At 48.8% G+C, this 27759-nt stretch overlaps 7 protein-coding genes across 7 annotated transcripts; 1 reads left to right on the plus strand and 6 right to left on the minus strand.

Annotated features, from left to right (window-relative positions):
• Positions 1-455: 455 nt before the first annotated feature.
• BP5553_06643 (Carboxypeptidase) lies at positions 456-2129 on the minus strand (the record flags this gene model as incomplete). The annotated part of the gene is made up of 5 exons (XM_032015266.1): positions 456-787; positions 852-1343; positions 1395-1560; positions 1707-1822; positions 1877-2129. The coding sequence occupies 5 exons, from the start codon at positions 2127-2129 to the stop codon at positions 456-458; spliced, it is 1359 nt and encodes a 452-aa protein (XP_031868687.1).
• A 1796-nt stretch (positions 2130-3925) lies between these two features.
• Positions 3926-4990, minus strand: BP5553_06644 (Uncharacterized protein; the record flags this gene model as incomplete). The annotated part of the gene is made up of 4 exons (XM_032015267.1): positions 3926-4225; positions 4294-4789; positions 4865-4893; positions 4949-4990. 4 exons carry the CDS (start codon positions 4988-4990, stop codon positions 3926-3928), a joined length of 867 nt encoding a protein of 288 aa, XP_031868688.1.
• Positions 4991-5624: 634 nt separating this feature from the next.
• BP5553_06645 (PX protein) lies at positions 5625-6299 on the plus strand (the record flags this gene model as incomplete). Its single annotated transcript, XM_032015268.1, has 3 exons — positions 5625-5702; positions 5836-6157; positions 6271-6299. 3 exons carry the CDS (start codon positions 5625-5627, stop codon positions 6297-6299), a joined length of 429 nt encoding a protein of 142 aa, XP_031868689.1.
• A 752-nt stretch (positions 6300-7051) lies between these two features.
• Positions 7052-8301, minus strand: BP5553_06646 (Uncharacterized protein; the record flags this gene model as incomplete). The annotated part of the gene is made up of 3 exons (XM_032015269.1): positions 7052-7264; positions 7316-8066; positions 8120-8301. 3 exons carry the CDS (start codon positions 8299-8301, stop codon positions 7052-7054), a joined length of 1146 nt encoding a protein of 381 aa, XP_031868690.1.
• A 9987-nt stretch (positions 8302-18288) lies between these two features.
• Positions 18289-21284, minus strand: BP5553_06647 (uncharacterized protein; the record flags this gene model as incomplete). Its single annotated transcript, XM_032015270.1, has 5 exons — positions 18289-19050; positions 19101-19528; positions 19579-19702; positions 19753-20444; positions 20549-21284. 5 exons carry the CDS (start codon positions 21282-21284, stop codon positions 18289-18291), a joined length of 2742 nt encoding a protein of 913 aa, XP_031868691.1.
• A 1461-nt stretch (positions 21285-22745) lies between these two features.
• On the minus strand, positions 22746-24564 carry BP5553_06648 (Surp module family protein; the record flags this gene model as incomplete). Its single annotated transcript, XM_032015271.1, has 4 exons — positions 22746-23083; positions 23167-24273; positions 24347-24400; positions 24471-24564. 4 exons carry the CDS (start codon positions 24562-24564, stop codon positions 22746-22748), a joined length of 1593 nt encoding a protein of 530 aa, XP_031868692.1.
• A 727-nt stretch (positions 24565-25291) lies between these two features.
• BP5553_06649 (Uncharacterized protein) lies at positions 25292-27745 on the minus strand (the record flags this gene model as incomplete). The annotated part of the gene is made up of 3 exons (XM_032015272.1): positions 25292-26896; positions 26947-27616; positions 27708-27745. The coding sequence occupies 3 exons, from the start codon at positions 27743-27745 to the stop codon at positions 25292-25294; spliced, it is 2313 nt and encodes a 770-aa protein (XP_031868693.1).
• Positions 27746-27759: the final 14 nt, after the last annotated feature.

The following is a 27759-nucleotide window of genomic DNA, read 5'->3' on the forward strand; positions in this document are numbered from 1 at the left end:
GGAATAATACTTGTTGTATCCCCCAATTTGAGTACCCGTGCTTTGTTTATTGAAATAGGGAAGTCATACTTTGGCCTCTATAGCAACACTACATCGGTGGTTAAGTCTACTTTGAAACCCTTCAAATCTAGTTTAACAATGTTATCGTCGGGTTTCAATTTTTAATATCTAAAGTTCGAAGGTAAATAGATTAATCGCTACCTTTTCAATTGTAACTATAATACTGAAGTATAACGCCTCTAACATAACTATAATGCAAGTAGGTTTCGCTTCATATTATATGGAAACGCATATGACATAACTTCAACGGAAGGTGCCATTATTTAGCTTGAAATATAATTTTGCTAATATTATATTCTACTATATAAATGTATAAGTAATCTTCACGTTATGGCATATTCATCATCCCTATACCTCACCCCTTCCCAACTTCCCACTAAATCCGCTCCAATAGATTACGTAGAGGATATAGGCTTCTTCTGCATCGTCTGTACAAATGCCTGGAATGCCACCTCCGGCTGATAATATGGCACCTCATGCCCGGCATCAAACACTCTCAGCCAACTCAGATTTCCTGCAGTTTTGAACGTTCCCATCGCTTTGCCATTGACCGTATAGCTAGTTTCAGCCTTGGATTTAAAGGCAGCAGATTGATCGTAGGTGATAGCTTCCGCACTTTCAAGATTGCTCACCCAGTTACAGATCCAATCTGCGTCACCGGCCCAGATCAAGACCGTGATGCCGGATTGAACGACTTCAGACATTACGCCCAAGAAGGAGCGAGCGCCTAACGGTGGGTATTAGTGTGGAATTCTTAAAACGAGAGTAGGTAAAAAGGGGAAAGTGCGTACTATCACCAGTCTTGTAAAATTTGGTTGCTGCTGTGTTTGAACACTCGGAATAAGTGCTTTTAGCGCCAATAGCTGTCATGACTTCCGGGGCCGACAGATAATTTATGTACGTGGTTGGGGGGTATGGGTCACTATATGGCGCGCGAACATCATAGGGGTTAAAGTTGGCGGCATTGATGATGGTAACTTGAACACTACTGCGGCACATATCCTGTGCTTCAGAGCAGGCCGGGTCGCCCCCGATCAAATCTAAGCATTTTTGTAACGGTGGCAAGCAGTACCCCATATAGTTGTCCATGAGCAGGGTATGTTGAGGTAAAGAAATGAGCTGCTTGTAAGTATTGTTGTAGCTGAAGTCAATGTAGGACTTGTAGCTTATGGCCGCGTCAAACAAGCCATTATTGATGCCGAGGGCTACAAGATTGACATTCTGCCCCTTGACCGTGCCGGACTTAATTGCTGCGTTCTGGGACTGAAAGTAGGATGCAAATGCTAAAATGGTTAACTGTCATTCTTTGTGTGATTGCCCTCTTATAAGCTTACCTGGTCCGTAATGACCCCCGTATGACTCGGTAAAAAGTCCAAAGTCGCGGTTCTGGTATTGGGGGAAATTGGCAAAGAATGCTTGCAGCAATGCCCAGACGTATGGGGCGGCAGTTAGGGTGGAAGTAACCGGGCCTGTTCCATAAGAGAACCCCGTCTCAAATGGCTGATCGACATACAACATGTTTGGATATTCGTTCCAGCTATGTTTGTTCAACGACGGCTTAGAGGACCCGTTGTAGAATTGGCAAGGGCCGTTTTCCTTTCTCTATTAAGCCAACAACCAAGATTTAAAGCAGGCCATAAACTTACCCGGAACAGGCCAATCATCGACGAGCAACCTGGTCCACCGTTAAACCAGGTCGCAAGAGGGGCGGTATCTGGGTTGTGTCGAGCTTCGAAAAACCAGAACCAGATATTCTGATTGGCTGTATAATATTATCAATAAATGCCTTATGAAGGTGACTCTGAAGAGTACTTACTGCCAACAGATACATATCCCGAGTATTGCTTCACACCTGGAGTAGTCTCACAGATTCCAGAGTTGGCCACGAAATCTAGCTTCGCTCCAGTGGCCTCATGCTCGAATATGGTCCTTTTGACGCCATTCCGTTCGACGAATGAACGCTTCCCTCTTAGATGATACGGTACGTCTTCTGCATCATTTGTAGGCAAAGCCATCCCGGCGAACGGGAAGACTAAGCCAGCCACAAAATGGGAGAATTGGAGACGCATGTTGACGGGAGGAATTTTAATATCCTGGGCGCTGGAAGATCAAGCTCGTTCACAAGGGGGCTTCTAATCCTCCCTTATAGTTAGTCCACGCACCAAGACATTGAGTGTTGTCGAACTCATCAGGCGGATCAATCAGGGCCTCGGGTGCGCGGACAGTACGTTGAATAGTGAAGGTATGCTGAGCGAAGTAAAGCCTCAATTCCATGGGACCTACGTGACAGCAATTCGGAATCCAGCTGCGGGGGTCCATATTAATTGTGGCCGCTGACACCGATGCTATATTGCATTGCTCCCTAGATATTCGCTGCTTGATAAACATTGGGCAGATATTTGCATGGTTGGATAATATGTTCGGTATCTGGCTAGGCCACCCACCGGCATTGGTTCTGGGTGGGAAGTTGACGGTCGAGATCTTCAAATCCGGGGAAGAAGTTTCTACGGCCCTATCCTCGCCCCATTACTCGAGTATGTTACAACTCATGGATTTATTTCACTACTCAGGTAGCGAGTAATACTTTTATTGATCTGGGCTACCATGGCCGGTGACTTGTGTGCATATCCACTGAACTAGACAACAGGCAACACCCGTCAATTGATAAGATGTAGAAATTGTACCTACTACAGAATACTCGATAGATGCCGCCCGTATTATATCCATGTCGGAAATCGTTAAAATGGTGGGGGAGGGATTAGGCTAGGGGATCATTGTTGCCCCCTGCGCGAAGTGCCGAGACAATTTAATTGTCAATATATAGCATGACTTGATGTGTTAAAGGGTATCATTTTGAAGACTTCTCGCCGGAACCTCAGCGGCTAAATTATTGGACTCGTGGCCAGGCAGAAGAACGGAGGGAATTGATGCGTACCGAGTAATAAAACGGACAGCACATCATGTGCCATGTTCCTCGATTTGCACAGGCATAAAGTATGTTGCTCATACGGACAAAAGATCTAGACCCATTCTCCCAGGATATCTGTCTCTTAAATTTCTCAGATTCAGGCCCCTGTTGCTAACTTTAACTCTCTGCCGTAGTTATTTTCGCCATTGTCAATTTATATAATTGGCACTTAGATAGCAACTCAAATATCAGCGAAACCCCACTCAAACCATTGTCATGTTCACCAGTACTAAAGAAATCTCAATCCCGCCTTTCTAATATTGTGTCCCACTATTGGAGCTTTCTCTGCCATCATGCTGCTGCCTATAACTGTCATATCAATGGGTTCAGTAATATGCGTAAGCAGAGAAGTCCTTCCTCCACCTTCCAAAATATTCCCTAATATAATTAGCAGGCAAGTCCGATCGTTCTCCCTCTTCTCCTGATGCGACTACCGCGATCTTGTTATATAATAATTATTAAGTCATTGTTATTAGTATCCCTTAAAAGGTGACTATCTCTACCAAAGGCGGCTTGGACCGGTTCCTCAACCTCAAGGGTATTGCAGACGGAAAACGATAAAGTAAATGGCGAGTAGCGAGATTGATAAGCGTGATGGGTAGAGTAAGAGGGGCATCCGGATATTTGGTTATCAAACTTCCCAATTTGGAAATCGCGAAAGCATGGCAAAATGTATGCTGTATTTAAGGGTGATTACTAAATTTCCAATCATGAAAGGAGGGGTGGTTTCCATTACTTGCTGAATAGACTAGTAATACCACTACGGAACGAGCGCGTGGAGGATGGGAATATGACGAGTTAAGAAAACTGGTGGAGAGCTACTCCCGAACGATTTATATCAACAACCCAGGGCAACTCATGCCATTACGCCACTGGGCCTGCTACCAGAAACCGTCACTAGGCAACATGTCCCTGTTCCTCATCCCGCCACTCATTACGATCATCAACCAGCTGTGAGGGTTCAACTCTTGGGCCTTGGCTTTCGGCCGTATTACTTCCTGGTGGGGAATGAGCGGATTCAGTAGGGTCGTCGCGATAAGGAGCTGGTGCACTGCCTTCCTCGATCAACCCTCTTATTTCTGCCCTGCTGTCTTCCTGTTGGTTACCTGAATTATGGAATCCAAGTTGTTTGAAATAGCGTAGTAGGCCCGAGCGCGTCCAGGAGGACGTTGAGAGGAAGGAAGTGATTGATACGACCTGGTGGTCCCAAGAATTAGCAAAAGCCAGTCTTCGAAATATAGTTCCGCGATTTGGGAAAGCTATACCTTTACCGCAAACACAACCAAAGCAACAAGTAGTAGTAGCCCAGCATGGAGCTGCTCTTGCTGTCTCCACTCCCCAAAACAGCTATTGCTTCTGCCGAACACTTCGTCACAATGAGACGGAGATCCAAATGGGAACGCGCGATCCCGCACACTATTCAAACCGCAGCAATTGAGGCTATCTTGGATTCTCCGAATTGCCTCAGCGTTCTTAGAACGATACAAATTTCCCCATTTGGTTTCTAGGCCACAGCGTAGGGATGATGGTGGCAGCATATGGGTCAAGGCAAGAGTAGCCACGATCGTTTCGTAGAGTTGGAAACCGACCACGGCGATGAGCGGAATGGCAATCTGGTGCTTCTTTTTTCTAGTCGATCGCTGGATTATGCCATAGGCGCTTTGGACTGAGATCCCGGTGATAATTGGGAGGACGACAGTGAAGAGTGCGAGGGCTTCGGGAATCGGAAGGGAGAGGGAGCGGATTTTGGAGAATGAGTAGCTGAACGAAAATAAAAAGATAGTAAGTACAGTAGATGCAAAATTGAGGACGATATTATCGATAGGGGCAGCTTACCCCGCGACAGCCGTCAAGATGAGGAGCAGCTTGGATTATTAGCAACGACAGGCATGGAGCAAGACCAAGGTAGAGTGAACTCACGATCGGCCCGCCGAAAAGAACGAACCTCGTAGCGCTGGACATTGTATTTCAAAGATGTACGAAGCTGTGGGAAAGGCAGAAGATGGAAAACAACCAATTTCAAGGAACAAGATAGATCATGGGATTGCGTGTTCACTTGAGGTTGAAGCTGGGAGAATGAACGAAGTGGAAGAGAATAAACATATGAGATGCGATCGAGCTATCGACGTGCCCAACTTGTGTTTGTACTACCTCAAGTTCCCCGCTTCTCTGATCCCCAATCAGCAAAGGATAGTCAAAACAAACATGATATGTGATATGCGATAACTTCGTATGCAATATGTAATATGCCATGTTCCATGTTCCATGTTCGATAACCACTCCGCAGGTACCTAGGTAGGTACCTGTAACTAGCTAGCAGGTCAGGTGTCGTCCGAGGTCGGTTGCACGTGATCCATCCTGCCCCGCCATCCATGGATGTCAATCAATGACATTGACATTGACATTGCCAACTTGCCAAAATTTCCAATCAAACCACCTTCTTTCAGTACATTTGCAATCCTCGGTATACCGAAATTCGAGCTCAACTACGAAGGAACATCACAAATTACTTCTAGATAAATAGTGAAACGAAAACATCCCGCTCCCCAAGGGCAAAGTCGCGCTGATCCCACCCTGTCAACCCCCAACCGCAACCATGCAGGCAATGCCAGATTCGCGCCAACAGAGCTTCGAGGAGATATATGGCCCTCCAGAGAACTTCCTGGAGATTGAGGTGAGTTTCTTGCCCTCTCTATCCCTATCATACACTTATACAGCCTTATAACCCCCTCTCTCCCACTCTTTCCTCCTATCCCAGTAAATCAATCACCCCAATCCCCTCACTAACCAAACTCCTCACTCCCCAGGTCCGCAATCCCAAAACTCATGGCATGGGCCGTAATATGTACACAGACTACGAGATCCTCTGCCGAACCAACATCCCCGCCTTCAAGCTTCGACATAGCAGTGTACGCCGCCGGTACTCAGACTTCGAATACTTCCGCGATATTCTTGAGCGCGAGAGCGCTCGCGTGACCATCCCACCGCTACCCGGGAAGGTCTTTACAAACCGCTTTAGTGATGATGTTATTGAGCACCGGAGGGAGGGTTTACAGAGGTTCCTGCAGATAGTTGTTGGGCACCCGCTGCTGCAGACTGGGAGTAAAGTTCTAGCGGGGTTTGTGCAGGGTGAGTTATTTACTCCCCCTGAACTGTCGACTTCTTTTTGCAGCTGGAGAGAGCTTGCGACCTGAAGAAAACAAACCATGTCTATGGGATAAGTGCTAACCACTCCAATACAGATCCAAATTGGGACCGCAACGCCTGGTGAAGATTACCAGCGCCCCACTCGTCCTCTGAGGGAATAACCAAACGGAGACCCCAAAAGCTGCAAAAGCGACGACCGAGTACGATGATAATGACACCACCACCCCAGCACGATCTTTCGCTCCTGCGGAAATCACACACGATTTGAGTTTTTATGATGGCATGGCTTTTGGAGGAAGTTGGTAAGGCTCTAGGGGGTGGGGGATGTTTGTATTGTTCACGGGGAGCAAGTTGAGATCGGAGGAGATACCTTGCGGTTATACGGAGCAGCGGTTCAACGAGGTGTTCTGTTGGTTTCTCTGAGCGTTAGGGAGCTTTTTTATATTTGCGGGTGTTGTGATGAACTAACTGGTTCTCGGTTCCTTGTGAAGCGTTCCCCGACTCTGTTTTTCTTCTATTTACGTATTCGGTATCGTCTACTGCTGAGGTGTACAAATACCTGCCTGAAATACCACTACTAGCGCCAAGTTCTTTGCATTATGAATTATTCAATTTGACAGGAGATATTCCAGCTACCAAATGCGCCCCTATCTTACCAGGTAAACCCCTATCCTAGGGACCGCCTGTATGTCTAAGTGTTGTACATAGTGGTTCCTTTCTATTGTATACATATCCAGCATCGACGTCCACGCTCCAAACCATGCAGCCCCATTTTTTATACAAGCACAACGCCGCGTCCCTTTACATAATATACAGTTCATGCACATGAAGCATTTTGCTGGAGAGTCCACTCCTGTCGTATCCTCTTCCCATCACCTAGCGCTCAGCATGAAGTAGTTTTAGAATCCCCTCGTATATTCCAAACATGATGGCCGCGCTGGGGACGGTTCGCATGAGATGTGGGGTCAGGCCACCGTACATGGCCACCATGCCTTCTTCTTTCCATATCAGCTTGAAGGTTTGGATTAGGGCTGTATATTTCGGTTTGCCGTTCTCGAGGGGGGCTTGGCGGAGACGAGTGCGTGCAACCTATAATATGTCAATGGCAAACAGGAGGAAGTGGGAGGAAGAGAAACTCACCTCATGAGGATAGGTAGCCAACGCAGCAACCAGCTTCGCACCTCCAGCAGCAAAAGTATTGCCCGTCCAATTAACTGCATGATCCCACGCGTTCCTCTCTCTTCCACTGCTCTCTATCCGGATCTCCCTCTTCTCCAACGTCTTCTTCATTTGCTCATAAAGCACCCACTGCAACGCACTCTCACTCACCCCCAAATAACTAGCACTCATGCCCTTATACATCCCCCTCACACCCTCATTCCTCACCACCTGCTTTATACAGTCCCAACTATTCCTATACCTCCTTTCCGTCCTTCCGCCCTGCTCCACCACGTTCTTATCCAGCTGCAACCTCGTCTTAATCAGCCAAATAGGATTCGTAACCGTGCTCGTCACAACCCCCGCAAGAGCCGCAGCACATAGAACAACCCACGCCGATTCTTGACCGTTGTTCGCGTAGTCCGCTATTATACGCTTCCCGTTACCTACGACAAAGAAATTGATCGAACGCGCCGGCACAACGCCGACTAGGTTTGGCCCTAGGCCTTTGAAGAGAGCGCGCCCGCCTTCCGTACGGTGCACACTGCCGAGGATTTGGAAAGTTTCACGGAAGTGGAGGAGTGCTGATCGGGGGGCCGAGAGGTGCGCGTGGGGGGAGATGCCTTTCGCGGCCCGGGTCTGCGCGAGTTGATGTTGGTAGAAGTCGGATTGAAGGCGGGTTTTTAGGACGTCGAGGGGGGCCGTTAGGGTTGCTGCTGCCATTCCTCCTACACTGCATATTGTTAGAACTGGATATCAGATGAAAAGAGGGCGAGGAAGCCATACCCTCCCGCTACGAAATGCGCCCATGATTTCGCAACGGGCGCAGGCTTCGCTGCTATCGATCCTGTATATCGAGTTTGTGGAATGCCATGTTCGCCAGTTTCTCGCGAGTAGAGGGCTGATGAGGTCTGGATTCGGGGTGTAGAGCTGGGGGAGGTTGTCGAAGATGCTGCTTGGGTATTCATCAAGGGGCCGACGAGAACGTCGCGTTCTCAGGAACCGGGAGCTGTGGAAATAGAGAGGGATGCAGATGAGGACGTGGAATTAATTCGAGGTCTTGGAACTTTAGTGTATTGTACAGAGAAACAGACGCCGTCGCCCTTTTTATCTCAAGTGTTTGAACAGCGTGCTGTGAATGCGATGCAAAATTGTAGTATATAATATTTTATCACAATCTCGCGAGGTTCAAAAATCCATGCACCAGCAGGCTGGAACATCAGCACAGCCACAACCCTGGCCGGAACGAAACCGCGTCCCGAGGCGCGCTAAGTCAAAAGGAGGTGGCTTCAAAGTTCAACCACATGCCGCTAATATATACAAACCAAGCATCACGCGCTACAACAAATAATAAACAACACCACTAGCCTACGGACTACGTCCTATATGCTACGTAGGTTTATGGCGAATCACTGATAGCTTCCAAAACTCCCATTGCACGGTATGGAAAATTAGTTAAAAGAGACCCCCAAATTCGAACCCACGAACAATTCAAGCCGACAAAGAATAGCTTAAAACGCCCTAGTCCGTCCACCCCGGCCATAACACCAATTACTCGTACAGTAAAGTCCTTGTTGAAAGACGAATCAATGCAATGCTAATAAGAACCAATCCCCATCCACGCCAGACCCCAGAAAGACTCCATACCGATGACGTCTCTATCATTCCTCCTTTGCCCAGCTGGGCAGGCGATATCACTTCTTCTTCAAAGTGCGATCAATGACTCGGATGGTCTTCTTACCAGCACCTCGAGAGGGCGAACCTTGATCGGCTGTGTATGCGCTCCTTGCGATGGACTTTTTGACAATCCGCCTTCCGACAGACGACATTTTCTCAGGGGTTCCCGGGCTGCTGGCCTCAGCTGCCACAATTGTTAAGCTCGAATTCCTGGATGAAAGTTTGGTCTGTTTGGTCTGTTTGGTTTGGCTGATTTGGCGTTTGCCGTAGGTCTTCAGTGGGCTAGCTTTGCTCGCCTTCCTGGCGACGATAGGACCAGTGCGCTTGGCGCTGGTAGGTTGGCGGGCATTTAAGAGTTTCGCGGAAACGCTCTTTTTGATAGCTTTCACAGTATTTTTAGTGGCCTTGATGCCAKTAGCGGAGGCTGATCTCTTGGCTCCCTTTGCCGGTTTGATCTTCCTCTTCTTGGGACTTCGGTCTTCGGGGTCACTCGCATTTTCACCACCAAATAAATCCTTCAGCTTTCTTTTCCCTGCCTTGACACCGGCTTTAACTCCAGCTTTGACAGCATCTTTGATAGCTTCCTTCACTGGCTTCTGGTCCTTTGGTTTAGGTCCAAGGACGCCGCGGCAGTTATCACTACCACATCGGCATTCCTGGACATTCTTGGCCGAGAAGGGGTCGAAATTGTAATCGTATGTCAGCTCCTCCCCTGTCATAATGGGCTTGTCGCCGACGAAGAGAGCCATTCGTGGTTTGCTGCCTACAACCCATTTGACCATTCTGCAATTCGGCTTGCAGGAGTGGTTAACGAAACGGGCAATACTGCCTTTGGTGCCATCAAGGATCATGTTCTGATCAAAAGACATTAGGTAGTAACACTTAATTAAACAAGATTAGTATAGATATTGCAAAAGATCCGGAATGGAATTACCTCGTTATCCTTGTAATCTTCGTTCATTCGTCGGTCACATTCCTCCTCCGTGATGACTTCTCCTGTATACTCCATAATGATTTGGTTGGCGTCAAAACAACGGTTGCTTCGCACACCATAACCCCTATCGGAAGTCTTGATAACCTCAACGCCAATTCTATACTTGCCGCCACCTTTGCGGCGCTCTTGTAACTCAGCGAAAGCGCGATTGGTACAATGTTGGCGCCCAACGGCACAATTGCCATCATCACACTCGTACAGCATAATTCGATTCTGGCATCGCTCATCACACCCATTTTCGGGCTTGCAGACACACTTAGAAGAGAAGCTATCAAAGATAGCAGCCTTCTTCCAAAAAGCGGAGGCATCACCCACAAACCGATCTTGGGAATGATGTTAGCCACTAACTCAAGGGTATTAGACCGGACAGAACTTACTGCTAGATGTTTTACGCCATTCATCCGGTTTGGGTTGCCCTGGCGGAAGAGGCGAGCATACATCAAAGGGCAGCTTGAAGTCTCTCCCTGTATGCAATAACTGCTGCCCGCGCCACAATGGCAACGGCAATATCTTTCTAGGATTTTGCTTTGGCACATCGTCCTCCACATCCGCACCGGCCTTCCGCTTCTGTTGACGAGAATTCTGAAACCAGTCAAAATTTCCGTCCTGCCCAGCGTACAGGCCCATGGTCAACCACAGCTTCTCCGTTTTGCCAGTGGGTTTCTTCTTTTCAGCTGGTTTAGGTTCCTCGGATTTTGGCTGTAGCTTCGCCGCATCCTCTTCCATTTTCTTCTTCTTTTTTGGACGTTCTTCCGTGACTAGTTTGCCGTTGCTCCAGACTTCGTGAATGACGGGCTTGGTATCAATCTTTGCAAATTCCGGAGTATCCACCAAGTTCCTAAGCTCTCTCTTGACCTTAGCCAGGCCGGACATGCCGTCCTCGAAAGTCTTTCGGCTTCTCTTGCCCAATACACCAAGCTTGGTGGACAAGGTCTCAACCTTCCCAGCGATTGAGCGCGTAGATGTGCGCCGGTCCTTTTGCAATTGTTTGGCGCTCTTCTTCGCGTTCCCCCCTAAACTAGTCTGGCTCTTCGATTTGGACAGTTTCTTTTCAGACCACTGCCGATCCAGCGCCTGAAGTCTCTCGCGCACCAGTCCGCTCGCGCCGCTCCCGGCATCCTCTGAAAAAGCATTGGCTGAAGCCGCAGCTCCAACCAAAGTATCCCCTGATATTGTGCGGCGGCGCGACTCCATAGGTGTGCCATCCTCATTCTTGCAGTATTTCCGTGGGGCATGAACGGCAGTGCCGCTCAAGACTTTGACATTGTAAGTAGGGACACTCGCGCGAGGTCGGCGCGTACGTCCTGCGGGTTCCTCGGCAGGAGTTGGGTTAGCCGTCTCCAGCTTCAGCGATGCCGATGACACGCTGACACCGTCACCAATGCTGGTTGGGGGCGTGGAGGAGGAGGAGGATTGGGGATCCGACGATGCGTCGACGGTGATAGTGCTCAGGAGCGATTCGGACGAAGAAGCACGCGTCACTTCAGGCCTGCTTGAAGGCGATGGAACGGCTTCCATCTTGTTAAGGAGAGCCGAGAACATGGTGGTGTCGTGAGGAAGAAAGCTCGCGTTGGAGCTGCTCATGTTATGAAGACGCGAGGCGGGACGGCGGTTGCTTCAAAGCGTGTGCAGCGCCAGCCAGCTAGAGTACGGCGACCCGGACGAAGTGTATCATTGGCTTTTGGCGTTGGTGCACAGAGCTCTTATCGCGAACCAGACGCGCAATACGACTTGGAAAGCAGAAATATGGGTGGAAATTGAGGTTTGGGCTTGGGTTGTCGAAGGCGGGTGTGTTGTTGTTGCGGTACAGGACGAGGAGCAATTCGTAACATTGGTGTTGTTTGCGGTCAAAGTTCGGGGGGGTGGGCGAAGGAGAAGGCAGAAGGCAGAAGGCAGAAGGATGGGGTGCCGTAACGTGCCTACTTCGGATTATACGAAGTACAGGAGTAAACAACAAGTGGTTGCTGGAGCGTGGAGTGCGGATTGTGGCGTGGCGTGGCTATAGTAGAAGTAGAGTACGAAGTATGGACTATGGGAGGGGAGGGAGCGAGGGAGGAGAGCACGAACTAATGAGCTAGACTACGAGAAACGAGCTGCTCGTCAAGGCGCCATAGCCATGGGTACAGTAGGAGGTGGCTGGTCCAAACATTTAATAATTATTATTACTGTACTTTCTTGCCCTCCCCCTGAGCCACCAATGATAGACTTGCAATATCACGATTCGTGCCTTGAGCAATTACCAGTACGAGTATACATCTGTCTCTGGAGGCTCCGTGCTATGATGGTGGTTTAGGGCTGGCTGCACTCTCTGTTTGTTATATGCAGGACAACGTAAACAAGCTTGCCCTACACTATCTGCGTCTCCCTGCTGCGCTGCCTCTGCAACGTGTGCCTGTCAAGTCAAGGGCTGTCTTATTTGGAGGTGTTGCCTCCGTGTCGGAGGATTATAAGGGGTAGGGCGGCTAGAGTCGAAAACTACTACACAAAGGCTACCTAGGTATGAAACTTTCAAGGGCGGAAAATGAGAAATAGCGTCTCCCATACCCATTGACCTACTCTCAACTCAAAGCTTATTAATGGGTATTTGTGGTGTTTCCCATGAACTTGGAAACGGGGAAACACAAGCCGGTCGGTCAGACATTATTCCCCAAAGGGAAAACCTCCTCCGGCTCGGAGTGTGCATGAATCTATTGCCTCCAAGCCGCATCCACACTTAACAGTTCAGCACTATACTCTAATGAGCACCGACAACTCTACAGAAACTAGCAACAAAAGAAATGACAATTCGGTATATCAAATGGCAAATAGCAATCCCATATATGCGCATGTCCCGAAATGCTGATTACCCGGGGCAGGAACAAACACTTTCAAAATACAACGCAAGTAAGTTGGCTGCAGTACCTATGCAAAGGCCGAACACATCACAATTTCACAAACATGCTTTCTGTTTGTACCTTAAGGGATGCGCCAGCCACTCTGCTGCGGCCGAAACCCGAATCCCTTGGGGCCTGGATAATGGCCCGCGAGTACTATTCGGGGGGCAACAGAGTTTGGGCAACACTCGGGGCAAAATGGTACAGGTCAAAGCTGGGCGGCAATATGCTAATAAGCGTATGAAAACACTTCAAAAATTAGTCGGTCTCATTAAGTCGTAGAGCGAGACCAAAATCGAGCATCGAACTCTCGCGAGGTGGAGGATCAATGCCTTAGCGGTATGGTACTAACGGTGATCACTTCGCGATTGCACACGAACTACGTAGTGAAACGGTCCCACAACCCCCCCAAGTTGATTTTGAAACATTAATCTTCTATCGATATTATTGTAAAACGCCAAAGTAAACTTCTACGAGTAAAGTTCTTGCGCATTAATAAGTATATCTCGATCTTCTTATCTGGACTAGTGGTCCATCGTCAGATATGTTATACTATTTTATACTCTACCCTACTTTCCGACTCCTCCTTAGTTTTGCAGCTTCCGCATGTTACACAACTATATATCGTTCTACAGCTTTATCCATTGAAGTGTGGTTCTTACTTCTGAATTTCCACGGAGCTGCTTCATACGACTTCGTATGTATTTGGAAGTACCCCGGGACTTTTGATTAACTCATTGGCAGTATTGTGGTATTATGTCTGCAGGAATTGATTCATAAAGTTAGAACGGCATAACAGTGACGCCCATAATTAGAAGTACTTAAATCAAGGCCAATATCAGTCACGTAGATTACGCGCCGGATACCGTGCCACGCCAATCGCTCAGCCGAAGGAGGCACAGTGTGGGTGTTAGGAACGACAAAATGAAGTTGGACTCCCAATGTTACAAAATCTCTCTTTTAGGAAGCCAACTAGTTAGTAACTTGAGTCGGGATGAAATGTAGTTGTATAAAGTGACAGTATTTTAAGAATTGACATAATTAAAATACTACTCAAACAGACTAGCATGATTAACTGTGAGTCCAATCCTCCCTCTCCCCTCCCACTAAGTAATTTAATTTATACTATGTTATACTTCAAGTTCGCAGCTAGCTCACCGAATTGTGGGAAAGGCTATCGGGTTTCTTAAAATGAGGGGAGTATGATAATGGGGAAGTGTGGCTAGTTCAAGGTTATTCATTTCATGGAGAGCGTTAATATATTTTCTTCACAAGATACGCAATGCTCATGGCGCCCTCTTGCGCAGGAAGAAGCGAGCTAGGACCGCCTCCTAACTCTAGCTAAATGTGTGGGGATATGAGGTCATGGTATGACAGATAGATAGAGGCGAGAACAAGTGACAATGGATGTAGTTAACCGATCCCCTTTCGAAATGATGCATACACAAGTTTATTTACAATTGGAAAACATCAGGTGGGCAGCAGGAAAGGCCAACTCGAAGGATGGGAAAGAAACAAAAGTCTGAGCACAGAGTCAGAAAGATAAAGCTAAAATGATACTCTTTTCGAAGCAAAACAGTGTTTGTTATTGATACATCTGATAGTCTGTGCTATACAATAATGATACAGATCATAAGAATGAAATCTAACCCAGGCTCGCGCCAACCATTCCTTATAGGCTAATTATACACGACCAATGTTGCCAACAATAGGCGAGACAAGACAATACGTTACAACAATGTAGTGACAAAAGAGAGTGAAAAAATAGATCTAAACCCATTCCATCCGAAACCAAAAAAATTACAAGAGTGTAGCCAAACAAAAGTTTCAAGCATCTGTAAACACCAAAAACCGACTCAAAGAGAATAAATAAAGAGCCACACAAGAAAATAATCTGCTACAGAATGGAGTTTGCATCAAGCAAAATCCCCAACTGAGTAGGGAAAAGGAAAGTCATATCTCGTACAACTCGATCCCTCTGACCGAGAACCACAGCTTTCTTCCCTGCCAGCCAAGACATTGTGATATTATCTTGCGCCGGCTCATGATTGTGTTCGCAACACACGATGATCGACAGCAACAATTGCCGTACGAGCATTCGAGCGCGGTTGGCGAATGATGACGATAAGGAGAATGACCACATGTAATATCGAGTCCATGATCTCGAAATATACCAGCAGCAGTCAAACCTCCTTGCAGGAAGACTGATTTCGAAATTGGGCGCCCCAGACAATTTGATGGAGGGCCGTTGGATCGTAGCCGTGGATATGGATGTCGAGTAGCAAGCAAATTGCTACCCATCGCCGTACCGCAAGTGACACCTAAGAACATCATGGCGGACTTGACGACTTGAACACCTATAGATAGAGTCAGTAAAGGTCATCAGGGAAATGGTCTAGACTCTGAATTGTGAATTTGGGGGGAGGTCATGTGATAATCACGTGGAAGGATTTCTCCACGTCTTTGCTCTCCCGATAAGGATAAGCGACGTTTGTCCACTTCAGAGCTCCCCAGAGGAAAAAGAAACAAAACAAAACGCAAGCTGACTCACATTTCTTTGCGAATGGGTTGTAGGAGTACTGGGGACCAACGCCTCACTTTCCATAGGCTATACAAAATCAGAAGTCAGCGGGCGAGCCATGAAACGGTCAGATTTGTGGCGGGATGGGAGCCTTACCAGTGTCTCGATCATCGGAGCGTTTGTAGTTGCCCAGAGCTACCAGAATAGAACGTCAGTACGGATTTCGATACACCAAGGAATTAGGAATCTGGAAATCGCTCTATGCTCGGTTGCAGAATATAGAACGACCCAAAAGAGACGAGAATATGCTGAACTCACCTGAATTCAAGTTCGACCGATGTGTGTTTCGGCCATTAGAGAGGCGTGACATTTGGGATGAGTTGGCGGTTGAAGACATATTTTCGGAGGTGTTGGGCGAAGCTGTGGAAGTATGGCTAATGTGTTTGAGAGTTGCTTTGAAGAGGGACAAGTCTTATATAGGGACTTGGTCGGGGAGGTATGGTGATGGACGAAGATGCAGAACCTTGAAGAGCAGGAGAGCTGCATTATTTGTACAACTCGCCATCTGGTCCTGCTCTTGGTGACTGAGGATGGTCTGTCATAAAACAAATCGGGCACCACCAGACGTGGCTACATCCACCACGGTCCGACCATGTGGGAGCAGCAGCAGCAGCCGTCAGGGCCATCCTGGAATTGGAGCGAAGAGGGCATGCCTCACACTTCCGCTGTAGCGCTGTGGTCCAAAGTTCAAACAAGAAGCAAACAGCCCCATATGGTGCCTCGCCGCATTATGGTCCTCAACGGCCATGGCCTTGGCCCGAGGAAGAGCGCCCGAAGGGAGGGAAGAGGGCGTCTGCTGCTGCCCTGTTGCCGCAGCCAGTATCATCAAACAATCATATCAATTTTAGGGCAACAACACGGCAAGTTGCACAACATCCGGGAGCACGCGCATCGTGAAGAAAGTACAGTACGGGGTCTCAATGATTACTTTTTCTTGATCACAGCGTCACCCACCGCATCCCATCCTCGCAGCATATCACAATACCGTCAAGGTTCATAGCCTTCCTCCACGACGGCTATCTGGTCTCGACTCTCGAGGTCGAATTGTTGGTGGCCTTGTAGTGCCTTGCGTTTCAAACTGGGCGTTTGCACTGGCGCCTCGCGCCAGGCGCCGAGATCCCCGACAGCAACCTGGGATTGATCAACACCTCTTGCCGGACCAATACCCTACGACCTTCGACCTCTATTCTAGAAGCTTTTTGTCATTCACAGTTCAACAGGTACTACCAAGTAACCAAGTCACGCTACTCAACGTGCTCAGTCATCCATCCCAAGGCGAGCCACGCCACGTTCGAGGGACGCATCGATTGCCAATCAGCAGCGGAAATGCCACAGGGTTGCTCTTGGAATCCAGGGGCGTTCAATTGAAGGCTCTCTCGAGCTGTCATCTGGACCACGCGTGGATCGGCGAGGGCACTGTGAACCTCCCGGGCGTAGCATGGACAGTACTTACGAGTAGCGAGTTACCTCTGTGCAGAACCGACGCTGAGTCGGGACATGCATGTCACTTGCCTTGGGTGTGTACACTTGGGAGCAATTTTGACTTCTGGCCAGCGCATAGTTTGTCAACACCTCGCTTCGTCAACAATAAACTCGTTCCTTGTCTTCGCGTCAACCTCTGCAACACCTATCACCCGCCGGTAGACGCCGTTGTGCCCTGTCTATCTGCACCACCTATCATACCCTAGAAGCCTCCCTAACGCCATCGCTCGCTGGCTCTCGTTTGACAAAAACGCTATGAAGCAATCGTGTCCTGCATCTCACCACTACATACTGTGTTCCCTGTGCGGAATGCAGTGGAACTCGGAAGGGATTGCCCGCAGAATCTACGTACCTGTCCCCTCTGGGCTCTAAATTTGAACATTGTAATTAGAACGGGCACGTATCCATGTCATGTGCGACGTTCGCCCTGCTTGGACTCCAGTCCTCGTCGCCCGCCGATCACCAGAGATCCGCGTGAACGTTGAAGTTGGGTTAGTCGACTCATTCTTCACCCAAGCCCAAGAAAGCCGCACATCAGAGGAGGCAGTGCAAAACTCTGATACCTTATGGCACGTAGTACGTGGCTGGTGAGGTCAGAGATTTGGACGGTTGTGGTTCAAGAGACCACTCGCCCCACGAACGGGCTCAATCGCAGCGATACAGGTACCCACTTCACGGGGCGTGTTTCCCCTGGGCATGTTAACTCGACGGTATTACAGTAGTGACGGGCTTTTTGCACGCCGCTGATGTAACTCCTCTCACCAAATAGTAGTCTAGTACTACTATACGTGCGCTCTGTACCTGCAGAAACCACGATCTCTCGGATGTGTCACCGCCACCAAACGTTCTGCATGGCTGCCCTTGAGATGGGTTCCGGGTAGACTTCCCGTCCAAGGGTTCCCTCGTCTTCGCCATCCCAAGAATCTCAGAGCACAGCATGATCACGCATATTGTGACCTGTCACGATGTGGATCGCTGGAATCGTCGGATTGCGTTCCGCGACCGACCTGGCACGACTCAGCTCAGGCACAAATACACTAACTGCAACCCATACGATTTTCAGGTAGGCTTAGTTCCCGGTCACACAACCTTTACTTCATCTTCATCAGGAACTTTTAGATTGCGATTGGATATCATTTAACTATATATATAAGGCTTGGCAATGGTTTAATACTGCAGATACACTTCCCTTGGGATCACATTTGATTGCCCAAGTGTAACATTCCATTTCTCAAATATCCCGTTCCTTCCGATGGAACAGTCCAAGCAATACCCCAACCATTATTTCTGCCAGGCGAATATATTTTTGGACCCTTCTAGAGCATTGCAAGTAGAGTTACCTTCGCATTCAGTGGTCCAAGAAGTCGGCGAGGAAAATGCACGTCAGGCGTCCGGAGTCGGTATACGGCGAGACACCGGCCTGTGACGTTCGACTCTGGTCCAAGGAGCAATGCGATTTTAATTCGATTCCTACAATCTGTGAGCTTCCACTAACGCTTGGATCGTCGTATATCTTACCAAAATCTCGAACCAGAGCCTGGAGGCCGGAAGTGAGGCTTGCGACTCCGCCTCCTACAGCTCTACCCCGGAACGCCTCCATGCCATCTCGGATTGGATTGCAGGCCTCTTTTCCTCCCTTTCTCGTTTTGAACTTCCAGTGGAAGATCTCTTTGCACCTCTCGAAAAGTTCATTCTCGGTCAAGCTGATGAGCTGCATGAACTTGGCTCTCTCTGATTTCGGATCAGCCCCATGATGTTGGATTTCAGCCTCACAAAAGTAAAATGCGGATACAGAGATTTTGTCGATAACGAGGACGATGATCATTAACACAGAGAAGCTGATCGCCCATTTCTTGTCATTGCTTGTCGTCTTGCCAATCGTCCACATCATATTCCCCCACTCCTTGAGCACTTTGTGGATCCGAGTTTGCTGTTCAAGGAACAATGCCAACTTAATCTGCCTCTGTACGCATCGTGGAACCGGCTTCTCGGGATATTCTTGTTGAAGATGGTCTTGGACTATTCGGGTGGAATCGCGATCGAGGATAAGACTTTTCTCGAGAATCACACAAGTGACGTGGATCTCGAGGGCTTGACGGAGAAGGTCGGCCTAGGAAGAGTCAGCATGTGCTATATATCAGTCAAAAAGGATGGCTTTACCTCAACATCGGTTTCGAATCCACCGGCATAATAAAATGAGCATACGATGCTCAGAAGTCGCGTCAGGAGACCCGAATCCCCTTTGAAATACGCGACGGGAGCATATTGCGTAAGGTCGGTCTGCACAATATCTTGGACATAACGGGAGTACGTGTCTTGCATATCATCCATGGCCGCAAGCGGAATTCCGAGAGGTGGACTCCGTTTTCGCACCAGAACTGGCCGTGCTGAGCCGTTAGAAACAGTGGTATTCTGGAATCCGGCTTCCGAGTAGTCACTATGAAGCTCTAAAGCAACAACTTCTGCCTCCAAAGGCCGTCGATATCCCCAAGCCATTCGCACGAGTAGGCTCTGAGTTCCCCAGCTCTTGGTGTTTCTTCCCACAAAAGCCTCAACATCTTGTTTAGTGAAATGGGCCATAAGATAATCTAACAATATCAGCGTTGCTGCAAGTGTGGAAGTTCTGATTATATCATACCGGGCACTAAGAATCTATATAACGATTCAAGTGGGTCGTTAAAGCAACTGAACTTGCAAAATCTTCTCTTTCCTACAAGTCTAGCACATTGTGTGCAGGGGCTACCAGGGGAGCAAGGGGAGCACTGAAAGTAGTCAGAAACCGCCGTTGCCTGTCTTCCATGAATGTATTTACCTTTGTCTTTGAGATATGACATGCCCAGCACGCCTTGGCTTCACGAACCTCTCGCGCTTGCCGCTTCTCCAATGCGGTGAGGTTTCGCTGGCGACCGCGGGAGATTGTCGGTTTCGTGATACCGGCGAAGGTACTAAATACATGGGGGTGAGAGTAAGATGCTATCTCATTGTGTCCAGGGGATGAGACGTGTGAGGGAGATGATTTCTGCGAAAGCGGAGAACTATGTGTTGGGGTATAAGCATTGGAGTCAAATGAAATTATCCAGCTTTCGTTTTCGCTGTCGCCAACGGGGGTGTGTGTTCCCTGGCTGATATGTCCATCTGTCGACGGGGTCTTTTGGATCTCCTCTGGTGGCGCATTTATCTCAAACCGTGGTCCGCGGGTTGGCTCGAGAGTTCCATTATCCACGGTCTTTTCCGTCGGGCATTTAGGAACGGACATCTCTTCAAGGCCCCACGAAGGATTTGAAGTGGCATTCAATGGTCCCTGCGAATCATATGTTTGCCGTGGTATATTCATGGCAGACCCAGACCACTGGGTTTCAGCGGTTGTAAAGGCATTGGCGAAATCCAGAGGGTCCAGAACTGGGAGTCCATGGTTGGAGAAGAACGGATCTTGATACATGGAGTTGGAACATGCCGGGAAAGTAGATGAAGGATCCACGGGCTGTCCAATATAGAAGTATTCGTCTGAGCATTAGTGGTCAGCAAGGTGCTGAACCCCAAGGACCTTCTATGCATCCCTCACTCATATAGCTGGAATTCACAAACAGCAAGAAACTCCAACTACCTACCTGGAAGATCGAAGTCACATAACTGATTCGTTCCTGAATTTTGTTCAACGCCGGATGGCATCAGTGGGAAAACATATCCGTCCGAATTCGAAGTTCCGGAGCTTTTAGGCGAGCAGCCCGGAACGCTGTCCAAGCTCCCATATCTTGCTTCCCTTGCAAGGGGAATATCCAATGCTGGTGGATTATTCATTCCAATCTCTATATTCCCCCGGTTTGGGATGATTTCGTTCCAGGAGCTCGCCAAATCATTGGAGATATCGAACGAGAACCCATTCTGCGGCGATGTATTATCGCTGAGAAACTGATCCGACCTGGGTGGCTGGGGTGCTAACGTATAAGATATCATGTCAGACTGCCATGAGGATGCAGTTCGGTTTTCAGGATGGACGGAAGGGCCAACATCATAATCATTATATGGCGACTTGAAATAATCCACATTCTCCACCTTGAACGGCTGTTCTGCTTCCGACCGAGGACGCATTTGTTCAACGGGTCGCGATGGCATGTGGCTAAACGAGTACGTTGCCGGAAGTTTGCTTTGCGAGGAGCTTGGGATATTCCTGGGTGAAGGTGGCGCACATCTTGAGATGCTACTGCTATTGTGGTACACGACCTTGGACTCCCTCCTCCTCCTATTCCTCCGCGGCGAATTCGAATGCGAATGTGAATTTGGTGGCCAGCCTACCGCCCTACCGGCGAAGGCAGTGCTGGCGTGAGGGATCGTAGCCTCGAGCATCCCGTCGTCTTATACTCGATGGCATTCACCGGTGTCGATCGCAGGGCGAGTGCATCTCTCGTCGCAATTGCAGCAGGGCGAGCAAACAGATAAAGCAACAAAAAACACGACAGCCTCACTCCCCGCTCGCAAGTTACGACACCGACCTCTTTATCCCCCCGAAAACTCTCCTCAGGCTGTCCAAGCATGCATAGGTTGTCACACAATGCGCAGCTGACAAAAGTGCTCGCGGCCGCATTATGAGCCTCACATTGCCAGTTCGCGCTGCTGCCATTGGCCGATCCGTGACCGAGTACAATACTCTTCCATGCATGCTTCGCGGACAATGCATCTTTCAACCTAGCCGGCCTCCCCAAACTCCAGGATCCCAAGCCCAGTGCAATACGCCGCTACAATACGGGATCAAATGATATACGTATTATGCAGCAAATGTGGAGGCCCAACTCATCCACACCGCATGTTAGTCTCATGAGTATGGCTGCTTGTTATGCCGAGGGAAGGTCGTGAAGATGCGAGTACGCCAAAGCAGCAATGTTGGTGAAGCCCCGCCGCTTCGCTCAATCTCTACTGGACGATACTGCATAATCGGCGTACGGGACAGCAACACACCAGCGTTCGTTTAATGATACATGAGATTGTACAGCGTGGTGTTACATGCAATACGAACCGAGTATGATTGAATCTCGGAGAATAAACAGCATTTTGCTACAACATTTCATGTGTTAGATGTTTGTTTTGAGGACACCCTTGGAAGAGTTAAACTGGGTTGTCACGCCACTTGAGCCCGCCAGTGATTGCTCTATGTTCTCCCCCACAATATGGGGGTTGTCTCTTGACAATCCCACACGCCTTCTTTCTTCGTTGTAATTTTTAGTCGTATTGATAATGCTATCAGAGGGTCTTGCGGTGGTGCGCTCGATTTTAATAGTAGCCCAACGCCTAAGTTCTCAACTTCCTCTAAAAACCCAACTGAAAGAGGGCACTGTAAAAGCTACTTCGTATAGACAATAGCAGTGTGCTTGACCCCCTAGAAATAAACACTACTCAGAGAGCATAGGTACTGTCATTGGACCATTGCGTTGTTCTTTCGGGTTTTTTAATTGAAGAAAATAGTGAAAATATTATATTCAGATATTTCTAAATTTCCAAGTTTTAATTTCAAGTTTGAGTTGGCACTTTTAGTAACTACCATAAGAAGGAAGGAAAGAGATGAAATATTACTGCTGGAATACTATATGCTCCAAAGTTTAACTTGCTTTCTTTAAGGTTTGTCCGCAGCGCTGTTGAGTAGTATTGAATATAATATCACTCTTCGACAGCAACTTTTTGCCATGCTAAGTCGTAAGGTTCCAGTTATACAAATTATACAGCTACAACCCTAAATATCCCTTTCCCAACCAAGAACGCCCATTTCATGCCAAAATCAACCGCTCCCCCTTTTCAGCTCGTTCGAACCTTCGCTCACCCCTTCTTCTCCCCACCCCCTCCGCCAAATTTCTGATGAATAGCTCTAATCTGCTCATCGACATTGACGTTCTGCAACATATTGGCATGTCCAGAGCCCCTATCGCCCTTATCCGCCACCGAAACCCCATCATACGCCGAACCTGCTGCTTTCTTCCTCCGCGCCAGCTCTTCTTCGGAAACGGGTTCGCCCGTTACGCTATCGAAGAGATCGGTGCGTTGGCTTGCGAGGCGTTTGAGGTTGTTTGCGACATCCGCAGTGGACAAGTTGGTTGTAGCGTAGCGGGATTCCGCTTTGGCTTTTTGTTCTTTCCAGCGGGGATCGAGGAGTTCGACTATTTGAGAGAAAGTGGGTTAGTTTACATGGCTCAGGTTTTGGTTTAAAGGGGGGACGGAAAAGGGGAAGGGAACGACGTACTTCTCATATGTTGCTCCAACTCATTAACTGGCATCTGCTCCTTGCAATTCGGACAGATGACCATATTCTGCCGATTAGCTACTCTCGCTGCTGCCCTGGGCACATAGTTCTCCTTGATCTTCATAGGCGGCGCGCCGCCCTTGGCTTCTTGTTGTGCCTGTTGGGCACGTTTCCTTGCTTCGGTTCGTTCCCGGATGCGTTGTTCTTCTTCGTCCTCCTCTTCCGTTCTCATGTACGTATCTTGAGCATGCTGTGGCTGGACGGGTTGTTGTGGTTGAGGTGGGGGTGCCATTTGATGTTGTTGTGGTTGTTGAGGGTAGGAATTATAATAATCGGTGTCTTCGGGCATGGCTTCTTCGATGCGCATATTGTGCGAATTAATCGATATCATGGCCTTCTGTTCCAAGGACGCGAACTGGAGCTCGGACAAGGACGTCGGTGGTGAGAGATTCGTATGGTCATCCGCCTCTGTGAAAAGAACAGTCTCCACAACCACGAAATCATGCCAATCAATCTGCGCATAAGATAGCTTCTCCTTCTCTGCCTCCTCCTCGTGCTTCTGCTTCTCCTGGTCTTGGAACTGGAACCACTCTGCCCTCTGCTTCGCCCGTCCCAGAACATTGAATTTATCCTCAGCATTAGCTTCTAACTCCCTTATCCTCTCCTGCTGGGCCTTTCCACCCTCGCCATCAATACCACCAGCCTTCAGCAACGACGTATACTGATCAATCAGCCTCTGGAAAAAATTATGCAAACTGTGATTCGGCCTCAGAAAGTCAAACTGGTAATTCCCCGTCTCCCTTTGCGAGAGCGCAGTCATGAATTGTCTCCCATTTTGCGCGACGAACAGCGCCGTCAGTTTCACAACCTCCAGATCCTGCGCGTTGATATTCGGCATGCGCGCCGAGAAATGGAATTCCGGTGGCTCTGGGGGTCCTTTGGGCTTCTCTTCTTCCACGGCTATTTCGCCCGCTCGGCCTGCTGCTACCGCTGTGCCCCGTCCTTCTCTGATCTCGCTCAGTCGCCATTGGTAGTATGCGTGGTAGGCATCGTTTGCGCTGAGGAAGGAGAATTTCGGGTTGTGCTTTTCTTTCTCGCGGATACGGTCTGGGAGCGCCTGATGTTAGCTGGATTCCTACGATCGGGGGCGGATGGTAGGGATAGACAGAAGTGCGCGTACCTTCGAACACCATTCCATTTCGCGCGACGTAACCGGCTGTCTTCTCGAGGATTGCTGTAGCCGTAATTGTGGTTAGCTGCTGTCGTATATGGATCTATTGTAAAGGGAAGATTGGGATGCATACCCTTGATTTCTTTGGGAGGCAAGACGACGCCAGTTGGCGCCTTTATCTCCTCAAGCGCGGCTATCCCATCGCCGTTTGTAGCTGCAGGAGCCATAATGAGCTCGGCCGAAGGATATAATATTTGTAGCCGTCGTTGTGGAGGTGGAGGGTTGTTTTGGATGGAAATGTAGTTCGAGTTGGAAATCCGCTTGAAGATTCACGCTCGACCCCAAGCTAAAATTTCAGCCTTGCACTAAAAAAGGCCCGGTCAATCACAGGACGAGCCTTGCGATGTAATGCCTCAGAAGACACAACACAACTCAACTTGTTATAATAAGTATATCTGTTCCAGTACAGTTGTTAAAAGGACTTATTATAGCTATTACTATCTCGATACCTAAGCCTTAAAGGGTGGGAATCGTATACTCACCAACAACGCGACATATCTCATATGATAAGGTCACTACTACAGTACTGGTTGATTTCGAGGTAGACGACATATTATGCATTATCATATCATAGCTATCACTGCTTCCTCCCGCTGTAACCTTATAACCTTCCCTTCCCTTCCAACCCCATCCGTCCATTCCACTTTGCCCAAACCTAGCCATTAAAAGTTTGGCTAAATGAGCATATCCCCCTCCATATGTGCATTTTCAAACGGACCACTCAAAAACGCCCGCCCCAGTACCATATCATGCATGAACATACATTATGAGTGTTGACACGCCGGTCATATATATACAGATACACCCCAACTCCGTCCTTTCGCTCGATGCTGTCTATTATCACCCCATATTAAAAAAAAGAGCAAGCCCGTCTTTAGGGATTTGATGCTGCTTTCATTCGGATGTGCTCGGGATGGTGATGGAAAGCCGCTTGGCGTCGTCTTTCCTCCCATCGTCTGGAGAAGGAACCTCTAATGACGAGGTAGATTGTATCGAATCTCTCGTGGATTCCTCCTTTTCTAGGGGCGGGTCTTGAGATGAGGGATCCACTTCATTGCTTGGTTCGTCCACTCGTTGCTCAGCCTCATTATTCGAGGAGAGTTCTTGGGCTGGGGATTTGATAACGCTGCTTGGTATGCCTCCTGCTGGTATAGGCGCATCTTTGTCTGAAGCGTTTTCAGATGGATTAGGAGCTACAGCATCCTGCTGCGCAGCCTGCCAAAGACCTTCAGCCGTATCAACCTGCGCCAAGGTTTTACTAACTCTGATTGAAGTCTTCATCGTGAGAGTCGAATTCCTGGGCGACATCCCAACAATAGGTGTGATATCCCTTGGTCGAATTTCTCCCGTTTCTTCAATCTCCCTCGCCAGTTCCCTCTCTTGCTCGGTTCTTATATCGGCACTCAACCGAGGGCTTCGTGGATGATCGGAATGGACCTGATGAGCAGGGACAACTCCTCCGCCCATCCGGCACCAAAACATTTGTTCTCTTAATCTTACACTTTCTTCCCAGGCCGCCCTTTCCGCTTCCTCATCATCCGCTCTCCAGTGGCCATCCTTTAGAATTCGCAAGAAGCCGAGGAAACCACACGTCGAGCGTACACGTCCATGACAGTACCTGCAGAGAGGATATCTTTGGGCATTTTCATTTTCGCTGGTTCGGAATCGATGGCTGCGAACATGGGAAGGATCCTTTCGGGTCTCGCCGCATAATGAGCATGCAAAAACATAGGGCTTGGTAGAAGCGGGCATTGGCTCGATGACGAGACTACCCTCGCAAATTGCATTTAGCACGGTTCTACGGGCTAACCATGAAAGACCTGGAGCAGTGTCCAGTCTCAGGGTCGGTTCGATATCCTCGGCCAATGCTCGTTTGTAAAACTTAGTGTCCTTTAATGGAGTCGTGGAGTTGGGGCCGTTTGTCGAACCTGTACTGACCGTAGACGCAGGTGTAGTGGGCGTGGCAGGTGAAGATCCGAGAGTCGCAGTAGTCGAGATGGACGAAGTCGATCCATTATTTACTTGTTGCATGCCGGTTCCGGAATAAGCTCCTAGGCCTAGTCCCAACCCAATGGCTCCATAGGACCCGCTGGATACTCTGCTTCCGACTATATTTTTGGACATGCGTAATAAGGATGTGAAGTCCTCGTAGGATGTAAGATCAGTTCGAAGAACTGTATGTAACAGGTGCGTGAAGCTTGTCGGACAAGCCGGCGATACGGGATCTGGTATCGACGATGACTGGGATCTTTCCCCATCCTGTACCATTACATCCTTGCCGTCAAATTTGCTGAAGCCTGGGGTAGGCGGGGCGGTAGCATTTATCGACTCTTCTCGCTCTTCGGTCATTTGCTCCATAACATGTTTCAACTCGGTCAGTTGTTCTTGTGACGATTTCAGCAAACCCTCCGTATCCACAAGTTGTGCCCTTAGTTGCTCGTTTTTGCGTTGAAGGATATCGTACTCCTTTTGGGACGCCTCTCGCGCAGTGATTACCATCTACAAATGCTTATTAGACCGCTGTAGGTTATGAATGCAACTAAGCGTACCTTATTCGCTTCCTCAAACAAGGCCGTCGTCAAGTTCTCTAGTTCCTGCTCAATGCTCCTCTTCTCCTTCTCGACTTCTGCCCGGTGCCTTCTCTCATCGGCCAGAGTCACAAGGAGCCTATTCTTCTCAGCTTCCGCAAGAGATTTCCTGATTAAAATCCCACGCGCAAGCAGGTCCGCATGCTCCTTGTTCTCCTTTTCGAGAACGTTAACCCGTTCGCGGCATGTCTCCAGCTCATGCCGAGTCGCCGAGAGCGTGTCGTCCAGGTTCGTTTGGTGGTTGATCGCATTAATGAGTTTATTGCTAAGCGTAGCTACTTCATTGCTCAAGTCTGGGTGATGGAACGACGGACTGAACGTGCCTTGCTCGCTGGAGGGCGACATTGTCCGGCTACGAGGGTCTGGTAGCGTACTCATGTTGCCCTCTTCATCGCTATAGGGCGTATGGACTCTAGGAATTGGTATTCCGGGCGCACTCGACACAGCAGCCATTGTATGGAGGGTGCCAGTGGACACGGACTTGGACACAGGCCTGGGCGGCTTCGGGAGGGGCTTGTGTGACTTGGAGTCGGCCGAGGAAAGAGATCGAGTATGTTGGAGTGGGAGGGACGGTTGGGGCGGCGAAGTAGAAAGCTTGGTTTCCGTGGAAACACCTACTGCTCGAACGGAGCTACCAAGGGATACTATATTAGCAATTGGAATTCTATTTGAACCAGAGCCGGCCAGCAGATCGCCCCCGCCACTCTTCGTAGATCACTCACTCGGACGTATTCCCAACTTCCGGCCTCGAGGATAACATTTTGCCGAGGGCGG

Source organism: Venustampulla echinocandica, assembly GCF_003357145.1.
Source record: "Venustampulla echinocandica strain BP 5553 chromosome Unknown scaffold_4, whole genome shotgun sequence".
NCBI classification, from domain to species: Eukaryota; Fungi; Ascomycota; class Leotiomycetes; order Helotiales; family Pleuroascaceae; genus Venustampulla; species Venustampulla echinocandica.